Source organism: Coregonus lavaretus (assembly GCF_964263955.1).
Source record: "Coregonus lavaretus genome assembly, chromosome: 12".
Taxonomy (NCBI): domain Eukaryota; kingdom Metazoa; phylum Chordata; class Actinopteri; order Salmoniformes; family Salmonidae; genus Coregonus; species Coregonus lavaretus.
The window spans coordinates 19,175,992-19,194,733 of NC_139999.1; the positions used below are offsets into that span (position 1 = coordinate 19,175,992).

The window sequence follows — 18,742 nt, forward strand, 5'->3', positions numbered from 1 at the left end:
TGGATAAGGGTATAGAGATACAGTAGCACATAACTATACTGACCAGTGAGTTAGAAAATAACTACAAACAGTGAAGTTGTCTGATACTCTAGGCTAGGAGACTTCACTACTAGAAAACTCACTATGAGAACTTTCAACAGCCTGAGAGTAAGACATGGAGGTGTTCCTGGAGGTGTCAAGACGTTGAAGACGCATGACTCCTCTCATTGCCATGGTTTACAGGGCTTTGTTTTGCCCTCCAGCCATGACAGACAGACAGGGAAGCTGAGGTAATAGAGTAAACCTAACAGACTGGCTGACTGGCAGCACAGCTTCATTAAATCTCTCATTGCCCCTGTGGCCACTATTCCCTGACATTCATCTTTCTAACTCTGTTAAAAGTCTCACATCTCTCCATCACCAGACTCCTCACTTATGGGAATGGGGTACAGTCAGGAATCTCATTTGTGTGTGTGTATGTGTGTGTGTGTGGTGTTTACCTGTGCCTGTACAACACGGTCTCAGGTATAGTATAAGTAGGATCCCACCAGGTGTAGGGCTCACTCCACAGAGGAGAAATGCCCACCACTGGCCTCCTTCTAAACAACTTCTCAGCATGGACAATGGCTAATCCACAACTTTTAGACACTCCCACCAGTTAAGCATTACTTTTTAAAGTGATAATTAACCATGGTGGACTGCAGCTCTCTCCCAATAGAATAGAAGGCTTAGGCTATTATGATAACAACACTGTCCAAAGTATAATTTTGGCGAATCTTTCAGTCACATACTAAATCCTCGTAAAACCATAATAAACTCACAAAAAGCCTGTAGTGGTCTTTGAATGGGAGCACTGTTGTGAATGACAACAACTGGAAACTATGTCACTGTTTGTTGTGTAAACTCTACCCCCGCTTTGGTGATTATATGGCATTGTTGAGGTCATTCAAGAAGGGAGGACTCCCTTCCAAAAACTGAATTCAAACACCTGCGCTGAGGTCACACCTGAATCCAATGACCTACACAGCTACACCTGAGTGACCTTCACCAGGTGACTGCTGACATTGTCATGTAGTGCAAGAAGAATGATATGTAATATCTCCACGCCATTGGTTGCCAACTACAGCATGGACTTGCCAAGTCATGTCTGTTTAATTCAGCACTAACATACATTCATTTATTGAGTACGAAGCAAGCAACCATATTATTCAGTACGCTATGCATGATTTGTAACGTTGATGTTATAATGAAAGGTTCCAGACATGAGGGTCGAACAGGCACCCTGTTGTAGATCTCTATCTCGAGGATGGTGACACAGTGACAGAAATATTCAGCAACATACAGTAACCTTCCTAATCGTTCGATGTTGAGACATTATAGACATGGGCTATTGACATACAGTATGAAGTAATACACCTGTGACTCATGAAAAATAAGTTACTCATTCAACAGGAAATTGTATCCTACAAATGGGCTACTGTCGCAGCAGCGAATCGTGTTAGAGGAAACATTAAAGTGAATAGTAGTTCAGTTACAAAGTTGCAATGCATTTCATGTCCTGCATGCACCATGACACTTTAGTATCAAAACACCCGTTTTCATTGTTTCATTTAATTGTTTCAATGTAAAGTCCGCAGAATCGCGGAATGATACAACTGTGATGTTTAATTTAGGCTACTCATAGAAATTACCTAGGCCTACATTAGAACTGGTTGGAAAATGGATATAGAATATCATATCAAGATTACACCGCGAGCTGGTGGATTATCGACACCAATGGCCACATCTGCATTTGGCACAGCAGCCTATTAGAAAATGCTGTCTCGATCAACACTTACCGCTTGGGTTGAAGACGTATCCGTTCGATCCGCGTCAAATCCTCCGGGATAGATTTTAGGGTTAAATACCAGTGTTTAAACTGCACCTTCTCTTTGCCTAATTCCTTTCCTATTCCAACTAGTATTACTATTTCGATGTCACTCTTTCAAGGCGGAACTACACATTGCGTCCTAGACATTAGGGAGGACACGAGAAGCGAACGAAGCAGCCAATACGAGAGGAGGCAGTACAAATATATTCGAACGCCCCCAAGAGGTTAACTGAGAAGATGATGTCTAAATAACGTGTACAGTTCACTTTTTTTTTTTCTTAGATGGGGGCCCATCATTCCCATCACTGTGTTGTTGACCCATTTCTCGGAGATTATGCGCTTAGAATTCACATGGAGTTTCTATTTTCAATCCTCAACTGATTGTAAAAGCATACAAACAGGCTGTGCTGCTGCTGCAACATGTTACATAAAACTTTTTGATCTAAATTTCCGACATGTTTTCAAGTTGTATTTCCAGACCAGCTGTATAAATGTAGAGATCAGCAGAACGGTTTCCTTCAAATCCTCATGAAATGAGGGCGACAACCAACATGCATTGAGAAAGGGATAGAAAACAAGAGACTTTATACTAGGCTACCTGTATGTAAATTTAAAAAAAAAAAATGTGGGGGGGGATTTGTGCTGAAATGTGTGTGGTCAAGAGAGCACAATTGATTTGTTCAAAACCATGTTTTGTACTCCTCAGACAGATCGACAGTATTCATATCAATGGGAGAGATAGTAGTTTATTTATATATCAGCATCTGTTGCATTTCTTTCAACATCTCGTTTGGTTCTTAACCTGGCTGACACTAGTAAGGTATGGTTATTTTTGTAGGACTGTTTAAAAATAACTATCAATACAAATTCATCCCAAGAAAAGAACATATTCAAATGTATTTACACTAAAAATACAAAATATTGCAAATAAACAGTACAAGTGAAATACAAGAACATTAAAATGTATAGGTCCGTCACAAGTCTTTTTCACTGAGAACAGAGCACATAATGCTGAGGTCATAGCAGACATCTCTACAAATATTTGTAGCAAGCCAAAGGTCAAATGCTACAGTGAAGCAAAGTTGAAGGTCGAGTTCCTACCCGGCTACATGGGCAGGTGTTGCATTGCATCAACCAATGGTTGTGTGCCATGTCATCAACCGTGCAGTCGGGCACCAGATTGCTAGATCATTTGATGTGGCTAACTAAAATGTGAAATACCTATACAGGCTTTCTATGATCTGGCATACGTCTGCAATGTAGTCGGCCAGGAATTCGTCCAAAGACATCGAGACGAGAGTGAATAGGATAGAGGATATCCACAAGAAAACAATGAGAATGGAAAGAAACCAAACCCATTTAAAACAATATTGAAACAAAAATCCAGAAACTTCACTCGTCAAACTGTATGATACTGTCCCTCCAGTGTCTATAATACAGACACTAACTGTATAAACCTGTATAAGCTGTAGCAATATAATTCACTGCGTAAAATCAGAAAGACAGTACTTATCTACAGTGCCATTATATAAGAATATAGTTTGTATTTTCACTCCCTATTTAAAACCTTATTAAGTAGGGCTGTGACGATACCAGTATCGCAAAACATTTTCCATGGCAAAAATGAAAAAAACGAAGCAGACTTCACTCGTTGATCCTTTAAAAGCCTGCTGCATGTAAAATATTGTGTGCTATAGCTTGAAATATAAATAAATGTGACTCTGGATAATGACATAATGATGTTTGTTTCTAACATTAGGGCTGTTTTCCTAAAGAAGTTCAATCCACTTAGTGTTTTGTTTCCTTGCCATGGCACTAAATGAGTATCGAGATACTGGTATCGTCCCGGCCCTAATATTACGGCTCTGCTATGTAAAACAGTCCACATGTTCAACAAACATAAGCTTAACAATTATGCAATGGGAGACAATCAAATACTAAGTACTTTACAGAAAGGAAAAAATGTTGCAGAATATAGCTCCAAGGAAAGTGTTGTCAGTTACTGAAAGTTGTCATTATGAAGATTAAAAGTATGCCTATCAGAAGTTCAGGTGAGGTCTTTGAATACACACTATAGCTCAGCAATTTGTAGAGTAGTTGACAGCAAGCGCCAAACTGAACCTCAGACCAAGGCATTAATATGATGCAGGTTTGCACCAACAAACCCATACAACCATGAACTGTCCCTGTTGTTTCTCTCTTGTATTGACTCCATCCATTACCAACTGTATGTTGTTTGACTATGATACAGTACACTTCCATTCTGTGGGCTTTTCCCTGTACAGACTAGAGGCCTTAAAGAGGAACACCAACCTACATCCTGAAGCATTCAACCCCATGACGTGAGATGCTCCCACCAGCCTACAGTATAATGAAAATAAGTGCATTTGCATTAAATTATCTGGTAATTTCTCCTCAGTCCAACACCCCAATGCCATAGATAGACCAGTGAGTGCTACTCTCGACTGCAATGAGGGAGTTCAATTAAGTGCACCGGGCTATGGCCTGTGACGGGTAAAAGCGGTGAGGGAGGAGCACCCTTCTCAAATTGAACCGTAATCTGCGCCACTCGGTCATGTTGTCAACAAGGCAGCATCCCACTGGGCACAGACGCCAAATCAACATCTATTCCACTTTGGTTCAACATAATTTAATTGAAATGACATGGAAACAATGTTGATTCAACCAGTGTGTGCCCAGTGGTGCATCGTTCAGAAACATACATATATATTTTCCATAAAATGTTTGAATTTTCAAACTCATTTTCATTGGGAAGGCAGATAAAGCCTTCTTCTCAAAAGCAATCACCTTTGCATGTAAAAACACAGAACCCTACTCATTACATCACTTTTGTTTTGAGCCGACTTCGCGGTATGCCGAAATGGAACACCTGGCTCACGTCCGGGAGGCAGCCCAGTTCCAAAACAAATGCAATCAATGCTGACCCGGTTCACACGGGGCATTAATCGAATCCCCTCATTGTCTCTCGGAGTGCTGTGAACAGCGGTGAACATGGATGTCACACTGCTCACTGGCGCCCTTATGTGGAGCAGCACAGGGCGATCTGCTGCACCTTGGCCAGCTCTGTAAGCAGCAGCTTCATGCGGTGTTTGAGCTGAGGCAGGCGGGCCAGAGGCTCTGGGGGCTCCAGCTCTCCTGTGTAGTCCAGCCAGCTCTCCAACACTGAGGAGGAAAGATGGAACACTGTCAATTACTCATGTTAAATCCACAATACATAGCTGAGAGGTCATTATTAGGGCGGCAGGTAGCCTAGCGGTTAGAGCATTTGGCCAGTAATCGAAAGGTTGCTGGTTTGAATACCCGAGCCGACAAGGTGAAAAATCTGTCGATGTGCCCTTGAGCAAGGCACCTAACCCAAATTTGTTCCAGGGGCGCCATACTACTATGGCTGACCCTGTAAAACAACACACTTCACCTATGTGGCAATAAGAAATAGGTTCATTTATTGTGGCTACAATTTTGTGATGGATAAGAAAGAAGCTACTGTCTTCAGTTGACTTGTTTTGCTTGAAATTCTTTCTTATTCACTGTACATATACAATCTGTGGCATTACAAAATGCTTCCTTGCTAATAAACAGAAAACAGAGGGGCTATGTTGTCTCACCATCCAGCTCCCTCTCGATGAAATCCATCCTGTGAGTGACCTCGTCCTGTACAGCATCTATGTGATCCAGCAGGTTGATCTGCCACTGGTGCTGCTGGCCACTGCCATCTACGTCCCCTCCCCCACCGCAGCCAACACCCTCCTCCCGCTTCACCTCAGCCTGGCCCCACCGACCAACATCTGAACCCTGGAGACATGGGAAAGAGGATTCAGTCATAAAGTTAACTTTTTAGAGTATCAACCACTCTATAGTGTATGTGGGATGTATAGATAGATAGATGGTACAACATATATAGACAAGACAGGTAGAGATAGAGGTGTTGAAGACGAATGTCTGAAGTCTGAAACAGAACGGACCTTGGTGCGAGTGTTCAGGTGTGTGTGGGCTTTGGGCCTGGCTGTCTCCAGCATGCCTCCATAGCGCTGCTCTCTCTCCAGCAGGTCCTCTGTGCTCCTCAGGCTGTCCTCCAGCTCAGAGCCCCTCCGTGTGGTCTCCACCACCAGCCTCTGCTCCACTGCAGGGTAGTATGCCCGCGGCTTCTGGTAGCAGTGCTCACTCAAGATGTACGAGTCCTGGAACGACTGGTAGGGTGAGGAGGAAGACGACGAGGAGGAAGAGGAGGCTCGGCTAAGCTTCTCCATGGCGGCTGACATCAGAGCTTCTGCGCCCCCACGGGCGAGACTCTTGTGGTCCCTCTCGGAGCCCTCGTCTGTTGGCGCGGGAGAGGGTGCTGCATCTGTGCCCGTCCCCGAGCCACCTCTCCTCCAGGGCCTCTCTGCCCGCTTCCAGGGCTGGCACCACAGCTGCAGGTCCGGGTGGGTCTGGGTCCTACAGGGGCACACAGGGACAATCAGACTCCATCCAGACCGTATACATTTCATAAGGATATTAGATATTGATTCATATTAGTGTATAGTTTTTCCATTCTATTCAACACTACTTACTGTAGGACGCTCATCTTGAGCTGGAGGCCATTGAGCACCTCCACCACACGCTGTACGTCTCCTAGTAGCTGGTGTGTTGCTGCAATCTTCTTCGCATTCTGGTGGGAGTAGTTCTCATCCAGGAAGGATAGACCGTACATGTGACCGCTGCTCAGCCAATCACGGTCATACCGGTACCGCAGGCTTTGCCTCTGACCTGGAACAGAGGTCACGTGATATCATAAGTGTGATGGGGAAAATGTACAGTGAAAAGTTAATATTCAGTTTAGAGTGATTAACAATGTTTGCATATTTATATATTTTCCCTTTCTTGTAATACACGATTTCTAGCATTCTATTTGTGACACTCATTTGTGTCTGGGATGATGGTCACTAGACTTGATACTGAATGTTATGGATTGTTCTCATATCTGTTGATAGTGATTGAAGCCAGAGCTACTGAAGATACAAGGACCGAGGACACTGATTATTATTTGATTGATGACATTATAAACACTGTGATTCTGTAGCAGCTGGCAAAGTCATTGCCTTTTGTTTCGACTTCCTACAAGCCTCTCGGGCTGGTGTTTAGAGAACATTTGGTGCCGTCTGATTAGAGTAAAAAGGTCCTGTCTCCAGGAGGCCAGTTAGACATTGTCTCTGCTTCTGGGCTGGAGGTGTCTCCCTGTTGTAATTTGTAATAAACCGGATTGATTTTTGATTGACTTTACCAAGGACTGCTCTCCTTTTTGTTCACCTGGAAATTCCTATTACAATAAGACACATCCACAAAAACCACAGTTAAATGTACTGGCTTGTCTTGTTTTGTGTTAACCCCCCCCCCTCCCAAGTAACCCCAAGGAGAAACCGGAGATGGAGTTTCTAGCAAGCCCAGTTGTGTGTTGCTGGCTCTCACCTGGTGGGTCTCTGCAGATGTAGCAGGCATATTTTTCTGGGACGTTGTCCTCCAGGAGGCCCATGCAGGTGCCATGCTGCCAGCACAGACACTCCTCACACTGAGGAGATGAGAGACAAGGCAACACTATCAAACTGAGTTTTCCCCCTGCTGCTAACTGTTGGCCTGAGCTTGCTTTTAAAGCAGAGTTGGGCTAGGCCTTTAGTTAGGTGCAGTTTGACAAATTTGATTGATTAAAATGATTGAGAGACTAGTGGATTGCCATCAACATTTATTTCAGTCTCAAGTATGTGTATTGGAGGCAGGTTAGGGCTAGTCAGGTAAACCCCCAAGACAGCTCACCTGTATCATGAAGTCGTTTTCCTCTTCCGCCTCACAGACGCAACGCACAACCTCCTGACTGCCTGTCTCCAAGGCAACAGAGCCCAGATTTAGGGGTGGTGTAGTATTGTCCAGCTCCGCCCCCAGCTCATCATCACTCCACTCACAACTGTCAGTGGACCAATCACTGATGCTATCCTCATCTGGAGGGGAAATCAAGGGATGGAAGGGGTTAACTAATAAAGACAATCCTGGTCATGGTGACCCTAGTCTCTTTTAGCAGCATTGTAAAACTACATACACATCTATATTTCCCCCATGAGCTGGTTTCATACCAAACAGTATATTTCTCAACGTAAGTCCCCAGGATATATCATCTGGATGTAACTGATGTGTTTGATCTAGAGATTATTGCAACACCAGCAGAGAGAGCGAGAAAGAGTTCTCCATGGTAGAAATATAGGAGGAAACTATAGATCATTTCATCTACAGCATTGTAACATACAGTATATCCCTTATGCATAGCTCCGTGAGTCGTACATATAACAAACTGATTAGAATAAAGCAAGCCATAGCAGCAAAGAAAAGGCCCCGGATTCAATCAATAAACCATAGAATCGGTCCTCAACTGTGACAACAGGTCTAGTTTGTTTGCTTGTCCAGCCAGAAAGTGTGGAACATGATTAGCAAGATCGGTTTGATACAGAATGGAAAATATACACAGGTAGACGCAAAGAACAAATTACTTATGGACTGAAACCAGGCAAAGAATAATGGCAAAGGGGAGAGAGTGACACACACTCATAGACATACACAGACACACAATAATACCCACCATCCACGTGCATCTGCTCTGACTGGTTGTATCCGGGCCTGCAGTGGTAGGACTCAGGCTTGTGATTGTGTGAGAGGGGGAATTTGAGTGGCAAATTCAATTTGGACTGAAGAGCGAATATTGAGATGTCAATATTCTCCTCACTACCTGTGTACTCTGTTAATAAAGGGGAGGGAGGGGGAAGCAGACGCAGAACAAAATATGTCAACCTTGGAAATGCTGATGAGGACAAACAAGAGCTACTATTTTTTTTTGGGGGGGGGGGGTCAAACAGACAATATATGAAACAAAAAAACGATTGATGTTCACAGCTGAAGATACTATTATGGGTGTGAGAATATGTCCTTAAACAAAGACAACAAAACGGTAAACTTGTGTCCACAAAACACCTCTACTTGAGTGTTTCTGAGAGCTGAACTGGCCAAAACAGTCTAAATAAAGTCTAATTGTGTGTGAATGTACACAGTGAATAAACCATCCTCTTAATACTGTGGGTTATAACAAGTGTCATCCACAGATCCACACAGAGTGAATTTGAACTAGGTCAATAGACCAATAGTGGTTCAAACTTGGTTACAAAAGTGCAGTCACAGTAGCTTGTGCCTAGCAGTAGAGTTCACACAGATTAGTGAGATGGTTAATAAAACCATAATAAAGGCCTGTGTTTTATATGAACCAAACATGAGCCAAAAGATGTGTAAATCATCAGCCAGTGATGCAAACAAAAATTAGCAGCGGCTATTTGACTGATGAAGTGACGTAGGTCAGTAGTGAGGACACAGCAGTTGTAGTGCTACTCCCACACACAGCCCCACCCCTACCACACTGCATCCCACTGCTGGCTTGCCTCTGAAGCAAAGCAGGGTTGGTCCTGGTCAGTCCCTGGATGGGAGACCAGATGCTGCTGGAAGTGGTGTTGGAGGGCCAGTAGGAGGCACTATTTCCTCTGGTCTAAAAAACATATCCCCAACCCCCCAAGGCAGTGATAGGGTGCAGTCTTTCGGATGGGACGTTAAACGGGTGTCTTGACTCTCGTGGTCACTTAAGATCTCATAGCACTTATCGTAAGAGTAGGGGTGTTATCCCCAGTGTCCTCGCTAAAGTCCCAATCTGGCGGTCACCTAACCATCCCTAACTTCCAATTGGCTCATTCATTCCCCTGTAACTATTCCCCAGGTCGTTGCTGTAAATGAGAATGTGTTCTCAGTCAACTTACCTGGTAAAATAAGGGTAAAAAGAACACACCACACCTACCAAGCGGCGTGAATGAAATATCTCAGGGGCCTTCCCATGGCCTGAATGAAGCGTTGCACATGCAGCCTAGCTAAAGCTATATGACAGGAGCCCCATGCAGAACAGTAGGATTACTAGGGTCTCCTTACCAAACTTGGCCTTCTTTTTCTTCTTTTTCTTCTTCTTCAGATTAATGCGAAGGAAGTCCCTCTGTTTCTTATCTTTCAGCCGATCTCGTTCTTTCACCAATGCTGGAGTGACACAGGGGGAACCAAGAGTTAGGAGAGTGCTCTAGAGTCTGAAGGCGTGTTCCGCCACCACAAACACTGGAGCATGCACAATTTCTCAATAATCCTGTTGTGTCATGTTAAGAGAAAGTGAATCTTTGATCAGAAATCAGCAAAGATAGCTACACATTTGATCAGAAATCAGCAAAGATAGCTACACATTTGCTCAAAGCCAAAGGCCTATTTAAAGGAAAAATCCACTCAAAAACTATCTTTGGGTATTTTTTTTCATTAGTCCACTGTTGATAAGAGTCCCAAAATGTTTTCAAGAAGCAAACTGTCACCTGCCACATCATAATGATGTGTTTTGCGTCATTTAATGCTTTCTCATCATCATGATGTGGCAAGTGACACTTTGCTTCTTAAAAGTCAATACCTTGAACACTTGACTGCTGACATGTATTAGGGAAGGGAAAGGGGGATACTTGTCAGTTGTACAACAATGCATTCAACTGAAATGTGTCTTCCGCATTTAACCCAACCCCTCAATCAGAGAGGTGCAGGGGGCTGCCTATTAACAGTGTGGAGAAATGGAGAAAAAAATACCAAAATATAGTTGAGTGGATTTTTCATTTAAGCCTTCTCTTCATGTCTTTCCACATCTTACACAGACATATGTCCATACCACTGCTCTCAGTAGTCTCTGTCTCCACCGGTCTCTGTCCATTCCTGTCCAGCTGGTTCTCTTTGCTCTTCTCCCTCAGTAGAGCCCTCTGCTGCTGGCGCTGGGTGTTGACAGCAGATGGAGCTGATGTGCGTCTGTTCATTGTCTTGGCCTCACTACGTGGAGACGGGGGAGTTCTAGTAGGACTGTGCACAGTGGAGTCTGCCAGGCGTAGAAAAACACAATACTATGACTAAAACCGATTTCCTCTTTGGGTGAATCTATCATGTAGCTATGGCCCTTTCTTGACACTTACGCATTGAGGCGGAGATGGTGCGTCTCCTCTTAGGACTCTCCAGAGAGTTAGGGGAGGGGTGCTTCTCTGAGGCCCGGGTATGGACGCTCCTGGTGGGGCTGAGGTCGTCCTCTAGCTGCTGGTCCTCTCCATGGTAGTATTTCATGTGGTAGTGAAGCAGCTTGGCCTTGCGGAATGACTTGGTGCAGCCTACAGCGCTGCATTTAAATGGGTTGTGGTCCAAGTTGATGGACAGGACCGGGGGAGGCTGGTTTTTGATCACTCTGTACACTGAAAAAACAATGGAGAAGTGTAAGAGAGGATGGACAAACAGCTAGGAGTAGAGAGACACTTATGTAAACTGATAGACTGAATGATGTAACAGAGTGCAGGGCGAGAACTCACATGGCTCTCTGCTAAATCTGTTCGGGTTGTGGAAACCCTGCTTCCTTATCGCTGGAAATAAAGACACAGACCATATAAACTGACAGTCACTGACTGACGACATTCAACACAAATTAAAAACTGACAGTCACTGACTGACGACATTCAACACAAATTAAAACATTCCACTTAGAATTCTCATAAATCTAGTTTCAAACCTTTTATACTATTTTAACGACTTGTGAGAAAATAAACCTCTAAAATGGACAGAACCTCTAAATATGAGTGTACTGACCGCTTCCATTCATTGGAAATATAAGGAGGCCTTTTGAATAGTGATTTTCTGAAAAGTTGTGTGGCCTTACGTTTCACTGGGAGGACCAGCAGTGCAGGTTTGGAGCTATCCGGTTGGCTTGCTGCCTTCTGCTCCACTCTGTCATTGGTGGGGATAGCTGAGGGTAATGGGACAGACACTGGCCCGGTCTGTGTTGACATCTGATTGGGTGACTCAATGGGTGGCTTAGTTTCATTAGGTGAACTCAGGACTGTGTACACAGTTTTTATTTCCTCCTCTTCTTTCTTTATACCTTCATTTAAATTATGAGTAGGCCTCTCCTCACTCTGTCCTCCGTCTTCTTCCACTTTTACTCCAGTCGGGTCCACAGTGGCTGTCATGTGATCCCTGAGGTTGTTCTGTCCTGCATGTTGCTCTATATCCTCCTCCTGCTTAACTATGGGTGGTATCTCTTTGGTGACGTCCCCCTCACTATCCTTCCTCTTGGTCTTCTCCTCCCCCTCCCTCTCGTGCCAATCATCTTCATCATCACCATCCTCTGTGTCACTGTCCCCCTCCTGGTCAGAGGTACTGCGTCTGGTTCTTTTGTTCTTGGGGCCGTATTCCTGAGGCCTCTTGTCTCTGCCATTCTGGGGCTTCTTGACTCCGTTCCTCTCAGCAGACCGAGTCTTCCCTCCTCCTCTCTATTTCCACGAAGAGAGGGGGATGAAAAGAGAGGAAAATTAGGCAAAGTACAACCCACAGAAACGTGACCCTCTGCATGGCAAGCCAACACAATATGAACAGATAAATGCCCTTTGAGCAGGCAAAAACAACTATTTATAGTCCCTGATGAGAGAAGGAAACAAAGAGCTCACCTTTCTGACAAAAGGCTTCACATGGATCCCCTTCACCGTCTGGACGACTCCATCATAAAACTTCACGGTGTAAGATGCTGAGGGCAAATGGAGATCAGATGGATCACGTTGATGCTGAACAGAATCCATAAATCTCTTCAATATGCATATGAGTGTACTTCCAAACCACTCACCATCTTTATTCACTGCCAAGACCTTGGCAGGGTAGAAGCGGCAATCAGACCAACTGGCGAGGACCTTGTCATTCACATGAAATCCCTGGACAGACAGATGAAATGAAGTGTCACTGTCAAACATGGATCCAGTATCAGCCTGAGCAAATGAAATCCAATAGAAGTAGGCGGAGCAAACAGAAGGCCAGGTAAAGCTAAGTAGAGCAATCAGTAGGAATATAGTAGGGAGAATAAGTAATTAAATAGAGTACATCTCTTACAGGGATAGGACAGTCGTCCAGCAGTCCCTGTCGTCTCAGCTGGATCCTCTCTACAGGTCTCAGGTAGGGGCTGGTCCAGTCAAACCACTCGTCATAGCGGTGGCTCCACTGACGGTAGTGGATCAGGACCTTCTCGTCATCATAGTCAATCTTCTCTATGTTGGCCGGATACCTAGGAGCAGGGGATATATACGAGAGGGGTGATTGAGTTGGGAGCAAAGGAACTCAACTGGAAGACAAGAGATAATTGGTGTATAGGTAATAAGAGAGGATAACAGAGAATAGCAGAAAGAGAGAGAAAGAGACTGAAAAGGAGCTGAGGAAAGCAACAAAGAGATAGATTGCAGGTAGAGAAAGACAATGTACTGACAAAGAGAAAGAGTGAGAGAGGAACTGAAGCGTGACTCACCAGTTTTTGAGGGCGTCTCTGGCCTCTAGCGTTGCTCCCACCTCAAACGTTATTCCTCTTCTGTTAGGGGGTGTCTTGCTCATCGTGTCCACATCCACCTCCTGCTGACAGGCACACATACAAAGTTCTACCTGGTTAAACACCAGAAACACATCATTCTAGTACCTAAAATGCTATGGTGCAGCTCCTACATAAGGTCATAGTAAAAATAACCAGAGTTGCTAGAGACTGGCTTAGAGCGAACTGGCTTAGATAGAAGGACTGACTCCATAATCAGTAGAGAATTTTGTCCTTTTTCTTAATTTATTTTGATCAGAGTCTACTTGTTACATAATGAATCACATTAGGGGAAAGTGAAAGCAAACATTGGTGCTAGGGGCCTTAGTCATTTTGGTGAGGGGACTGCCAGGAAGAGAGGAGAGAAAACAGGATGAGGCTTGACTATATGGATGAGAGAGAAGGGAATTACATAAATACAGAAACAATAATATACAGTGCCTTCGGAAAGTATTCACTTTTTCCACTTTGTTATGTTACAGCCTTATTATAAAATGGATTAAATCCACACACAATACCCCATTTGCAAATGTATTAAAAATAAAAAAAAGTATTCAGACCCTTTGCTACGAGACTCGAAATTGCGCTCAGGTGCATCCTGCTTCCATTGACCATCCTTGAGATGTTTCTACAACTTGATTGGACATGATTTGGAAAGGCACACACCTGTCTATATAAGGTCCCACAGTTGACAGTGCATGTCAAAGCAAAACCCAAGCCATGAGGTCGAAGGAATTGTCCGTAGAGCTCCGAGACAGGATTGTGTCAAAGCACAGATCTGGGGAAGGGTACCAAAAAGGTCTGCAGCATTGAATGTCCCCAAGAACACAGTGGCCTCCATCACTCTTAAATCGAAGAAGTTTGGAACCACCAAGACTCTCCCTAGAGCTGGCCGCCCAGCCAAACTGAGCAATCGGGGGAGAAGGGCCTTGGTCAGGTAGGTGACCAAGAACCCAATGGTCACTCTGACAGAGCTCTAGAGTTCCTCTGTGGAGATGGGAGAACCTTCCAGAAGGACAACCATCTCTGCAGCACTCCACCAATCAGGCCATCATGGTAGTGTGGCCAGATGGAAGCCACTCCTCAGTAAAAAGGCACATCACGGCCCGCTTGGAGTTTGCCAAAAGGCACCTAAAGACTCAGACCATGACTAACAAGATTCTCTGGTCTGATGAAACCAAGATTGAACTCTTTGGCCTGTATGCCAAGTGTCATGTCTGGCGGAAACCTGGCACCATCCCTACGGTGAAGCATGGTGGTGGCATCATCATGCTGTGGGGATGTTTTTCAGAGGCAGGGACTGGGAGACTAGTCAGGATTGAGGCAAAATGAACAGAGCAAAGTACAGAGAGATCCTTAATGAAAACCTGCTCCAGAGCGCTCAGGACCTATAATAAATATAATAATATGCCATTTAGCAGACGCTTTTATCCAAAGCGACTTACAGTCACGCGTGCATACATTTTTTTTTGTGTATGGGTGGTCCTGGGGATCGAACCCACTACCTTGACGTTACAAGCGCCGTGCTCTACCAGCTGAGCTACAGAGAACCACAAGACCTCAGACTGGGGCGAAGGTTCACCTTCCAACAGGACAACGACCCTAAGCACACAGCAAAGACAACGCAGGAGTGGCTTCGGGACAAGTCTCTAAATGTCCTTGAGCGGCCCAGCCAGAGCCCGGACTTGAACCTGATCTAACATCTCTAGAGACCTGAAAATAGCTGTGCAGCAACACTCCCCATCCAACCTGACAAGAGCTTGAGAGGATCTGCAGAGAAGAATGGGAGAAACTCGCCAAATTCAGGTGTGCCAAGCTTGTAGCGTCATACCCAAGAAGAGTCAAGGCTGTAATCGCTGCCAAAGGTGCTTCAACAAAGTACTGAGTAATGGGTCTGAATACTTATGTAGAAATGTCTAAAAACCTGTTTCTGCTTTGTCATTATGGGGTATTGTGTGTAGATTGATGAGGGGAAAAAAACAATTTAATACATTTTTTAATAAGGCTGTAACCTAACAAAATGTGGAAAAAGGGGTCTGAATACTTTCCGAAGGTACTGTATGCCATTTATCAGACGCTTTTATCCAAAGCAACTTACAATCATGCATGCATACATTTTATATATGGGTGGCCGACAGAGGGAATCGAACCCAGGACCCTTGGCGTTACAAGCACCATGCTCTACACACTGAGCCACTCAGGACCACACGAGGGGATCCCACCAGGCATGGGGGATGGGGGTTGTGGGCGCGGCTTAAATCAGTCCGGAATTGGCAGCAGAGAGAAAAATTGGCTGTTTTCCTATTTCCTGCAATTCTATACATTTTTGCCATGGCTAAAATGTATAGAACATTATAACAAAACCAATGGGGACCCCAATCAGGGCCCCTGGTCATGTACCCTGCGTGGCCCATCAGTAATCCAGCCATCCCAAAAACACTCCTAATTTCTCCCTGTGTCTAGATTATATTTAGGCGATTTCTAGTTCTCAAAGATGATATTATTCAAAAATATATAGGTCTGGGTTTAGTCATTTAAGTTTACACTGAAAGCGTTTTTCCATCCCGAAAATGTATTAAATAATTTGGTGTGCCACTGCTAAATGAATACAGCGGAAACACTGGTGGAACAATGTTGGCAGTGGAATTTAGCCCCAAGTCTAAAAGGTGTGTTGAAAAACTATAGTTCTAAGCTATATCTTAGTTTGTTTCATCCAAAGACACGTGTGAACATTGTAGAAACTTAACTTTAAGGCATTATAGAGCATCCACAAAGTAGTCATTATCAAAAGCACTACATAGACGCTTTATAAGCAAGCTACATAAAAGGTGACGTAAAATTCCCTTACATCTGGTGCTCTTCCAAAGATGGCATAACCATTGACACCCTTCATATAGCTTGATATTCGTTTTGAATGATTTCCAAAGGACTTTAAGGGTTTATGAACCCTTTATGATATCAAATGTATCTGAACACTTGGCAAAGAAACCCCTATATGCCTAATGTCTACCTCAGATCTCAACCTATGGCCACCTGCTTGCTTCACAAAGGATGCTACTTAAATTGAGGAGATGAATAGAAACCGGTCATCCAGGGCATACCAGCACGCAAACCTTCCTCTTTGAAGCTTTTGCATGCAACCCTTATGAAAGACTCCATCGATTTTTACATGAATACTGTCTAATCCACGTATTGAGCATCTTTCTTCAGGCAGTAGCCTAATAAATGAGGTCAAGTGCCAGAAAGCTTTCGAAGATGTGGGCAGCACGCTGTGAAATTCCGACAGTCTATTCTGTATTTTACATGAATGATGTCTAATTCACGTATTGAGCATATTCTGCAGGCAGTAGCCTAATAAACGAGGTCAAGTGCCAGAACACTTTCGAAGACGTGGGCAGCACTCTATGAAATTCCCACAGTCTATTCTTTATCCCTATTTTTTTGTCCACCCGGGGTGATCACAAAGTGTGATGATTCATTATAATTTTGGCAATTTTACTAAAATGTTCATGTTGATGATGAAATTTGCTCAAATAAAAGATATGCACTGCTACTCAAACCGGTCCATTGTCTGGTCCATTGCATAGCGTTACATTGTTGTCTCGCGCCCTGGATACTTTGTATCCTCTCTATCCCAGTCAAACACAATCATTTTCAAAACACCAGGAAACACAACATTCTAAGCATTTCTATGCAATACATTATCCTACTTTGGGGAGGCCAAACTCACCTTTGGGGAGAGACTTTGAGCATATTCCATTTCAATGCAACCTAGCTAGTAGCCGGATATCTTCACACTACTTGGCAAACCACGTGTTCTGGTCAGGCGAACATTCCACGTATTGAAACAATGGGAGACAATAGCAATGGTCTCTGAAATTAGATGAAGCTAGTTATGTAGATAGGCCAGTTGAATAACACGAACCTACCGTAGGGCTATGTAGGTTCAATAAACACACCTATTCCGACAAAGCACTTGTGAATGAATAGGGTATTATTATTTGTTGGACTGACGTTGTGTCGCTCAAAACGCACGGAAGCGACCACAATCAAATGAAGCAAATGGCGCGCAATACACATCTGTTGTTTATACTACACCTGATAAAGGGTGAAAATAACCTTCAATTTGGACCTTGCAGCCTCAACTAAAGGCCTACTAATAGTCCATGGCTTTAAATGTACTATGTAGCCTAAGAATAGAAGCAGAAAAAATATCGAAACATAGCCTAATCCTGCCCTGCTATGCCATGTTTTTTATCCCCATAATTTTGGGAGCGCTGTCTGCTCGTTCTGCGTTTAAGCAATCACGCAGCATCCACTCAAAAGTGAGGCTCAAATAAAATGCGTACGATTTTATACAATTCACGACGGCAAAACTCGCGTTTGTTGACTACTTTCTGAAACCTTATTGTCCGATATTCTGTAAGGAGTGGGAGTGTTCAATATATTACACTGTAGTTCGTCAGTGATTTGAACAAAGCTAATTGGTTAAGGGGTCTGATTGGGGCGGGCTTTAGAAATCTTACAGGCCATTCAGGCTGTCATTCATAAGGTGATCGCGGGGCCTCTGTAGGCCACACTTTTCTTACCGTACTAAATACTGCATGGAAATAAAGCATTTTGAACTTCCCTGCAGCTGCCGAACCCGCCAGAAAAACAATTACGAGTCAACCTTACGCCAAACAGTATAAACTGTATAAGATATCCATAAGGCAAAATAAATCTACATTACAAGTCATTTAAAGTTATTTGTTTAGAACTCAGGAAGCCCAAGCAGCATTCACAATATTTTGTGTTATTGATGCATAAATCCTTTTGCTATTATGTTGCAAATACTAAGACTAAATGTTGCATCAAATGTTACCTTGATTTCTGGATACTCTTTCCGATGGTGATGTGCACAGTGAGCGATAAAATATTTTCGTGTGGTGCCTCCGCATCTGATTCCAGTGCACGCAGTTGAATTTTTCTTCCTGATGCACTCGAGTCACACTACCGGCGACTGGCACGCAACTACGCATGTGCAATTATTAAAAGGACCTTCTGTTCTCGCTTCACAGAGGTGCATGGTAGAGGCTACATGTACCAGAGCCATATATATATATATATATATATATATATAATAGGCCAACTTTTAGAATTTTGAATGTTGTTCTATTTCTACACATTCAGTTAAAAAGCATTGATTCAATATTCCCCATGTAATGTTAATAGGGAGCTAACATGGCTGCTATGTTCAAGTGTCATGTAAATGCATAAACCGCATTGGCCCAAATCAACATATATACACGACCAAAGGTATGTGGACACCACTTCAAATTAGTGGATTCAGCTATTTCAGCCACACTCGTTGCTGACAGGTGTATACAATCGAGCACACAGCCATGCAATCTCCATAGACAAACATTGCCAGTAGA

At 43.7% G+C, this 18,742-nt stretch overlaps 2 protein-coding genes across 2 annotated transcripts in view; both read right to left on the reverse strand.

Annotated features, from left to right (window-relative positions):
• ndrg3a (ndrg family member 3a) overlaps positions 1-2,068 on the reverse strand; it is a 44,141-nt gene extending 42,073 nt beyond the window's left edge. Inside the window, exon 1 of the mRNA XM_084173580.1 lies at positions 1,818-2,068. The gene's annotated coding sequence lies outside the window, so the exon portion shown is untranslated. The remainder of the gene's footprint in view (positions 1-1,817) is intronic.
• Positions 2,069-2,577: 509 nt separating this feature from the next.
• LOC311138908 (PHD finger protein 20-like) lies at positions 2,578-18,305 on the reverse strand. The gene is made up of 18 exons (XM_084173706.1): positions 18,190-18,305; positions 17,056-17,198; positions 13,269-13,372; positions 12,860-13,031; positions 12,600-12,684; positions 12,427-12,503; positions 11,640-12,252; positions 11,296-11,346; positions 10,912-11,181; positions 10,599-10,817; positions 9,854-9,955; positions 8,472-8,627; positions 7,658-7,839; positions 7,316-7,415; positions 6,421-6,616; positions 5,833-6,304; positions 5,476-5,662; positions 2,578-5,032 (listed from the first exon to the last, which is right to left on the reverse strand). The coding sequence occupies exons 2-18, from the start codon at positions 17,083-17,085 to the stop codon at positions 4,890-4,892; spliced, it is 3,159 nt and encodes a 1,052-aa protein (XP_084029832.1). The 5' UTR covers positions 17,086-17,198; positions 18,190-18,305; the 3' UTR covers positions 2,578-4,889.
• Positions 18,306-18,742: the final 437 nt, after the last annotated feature.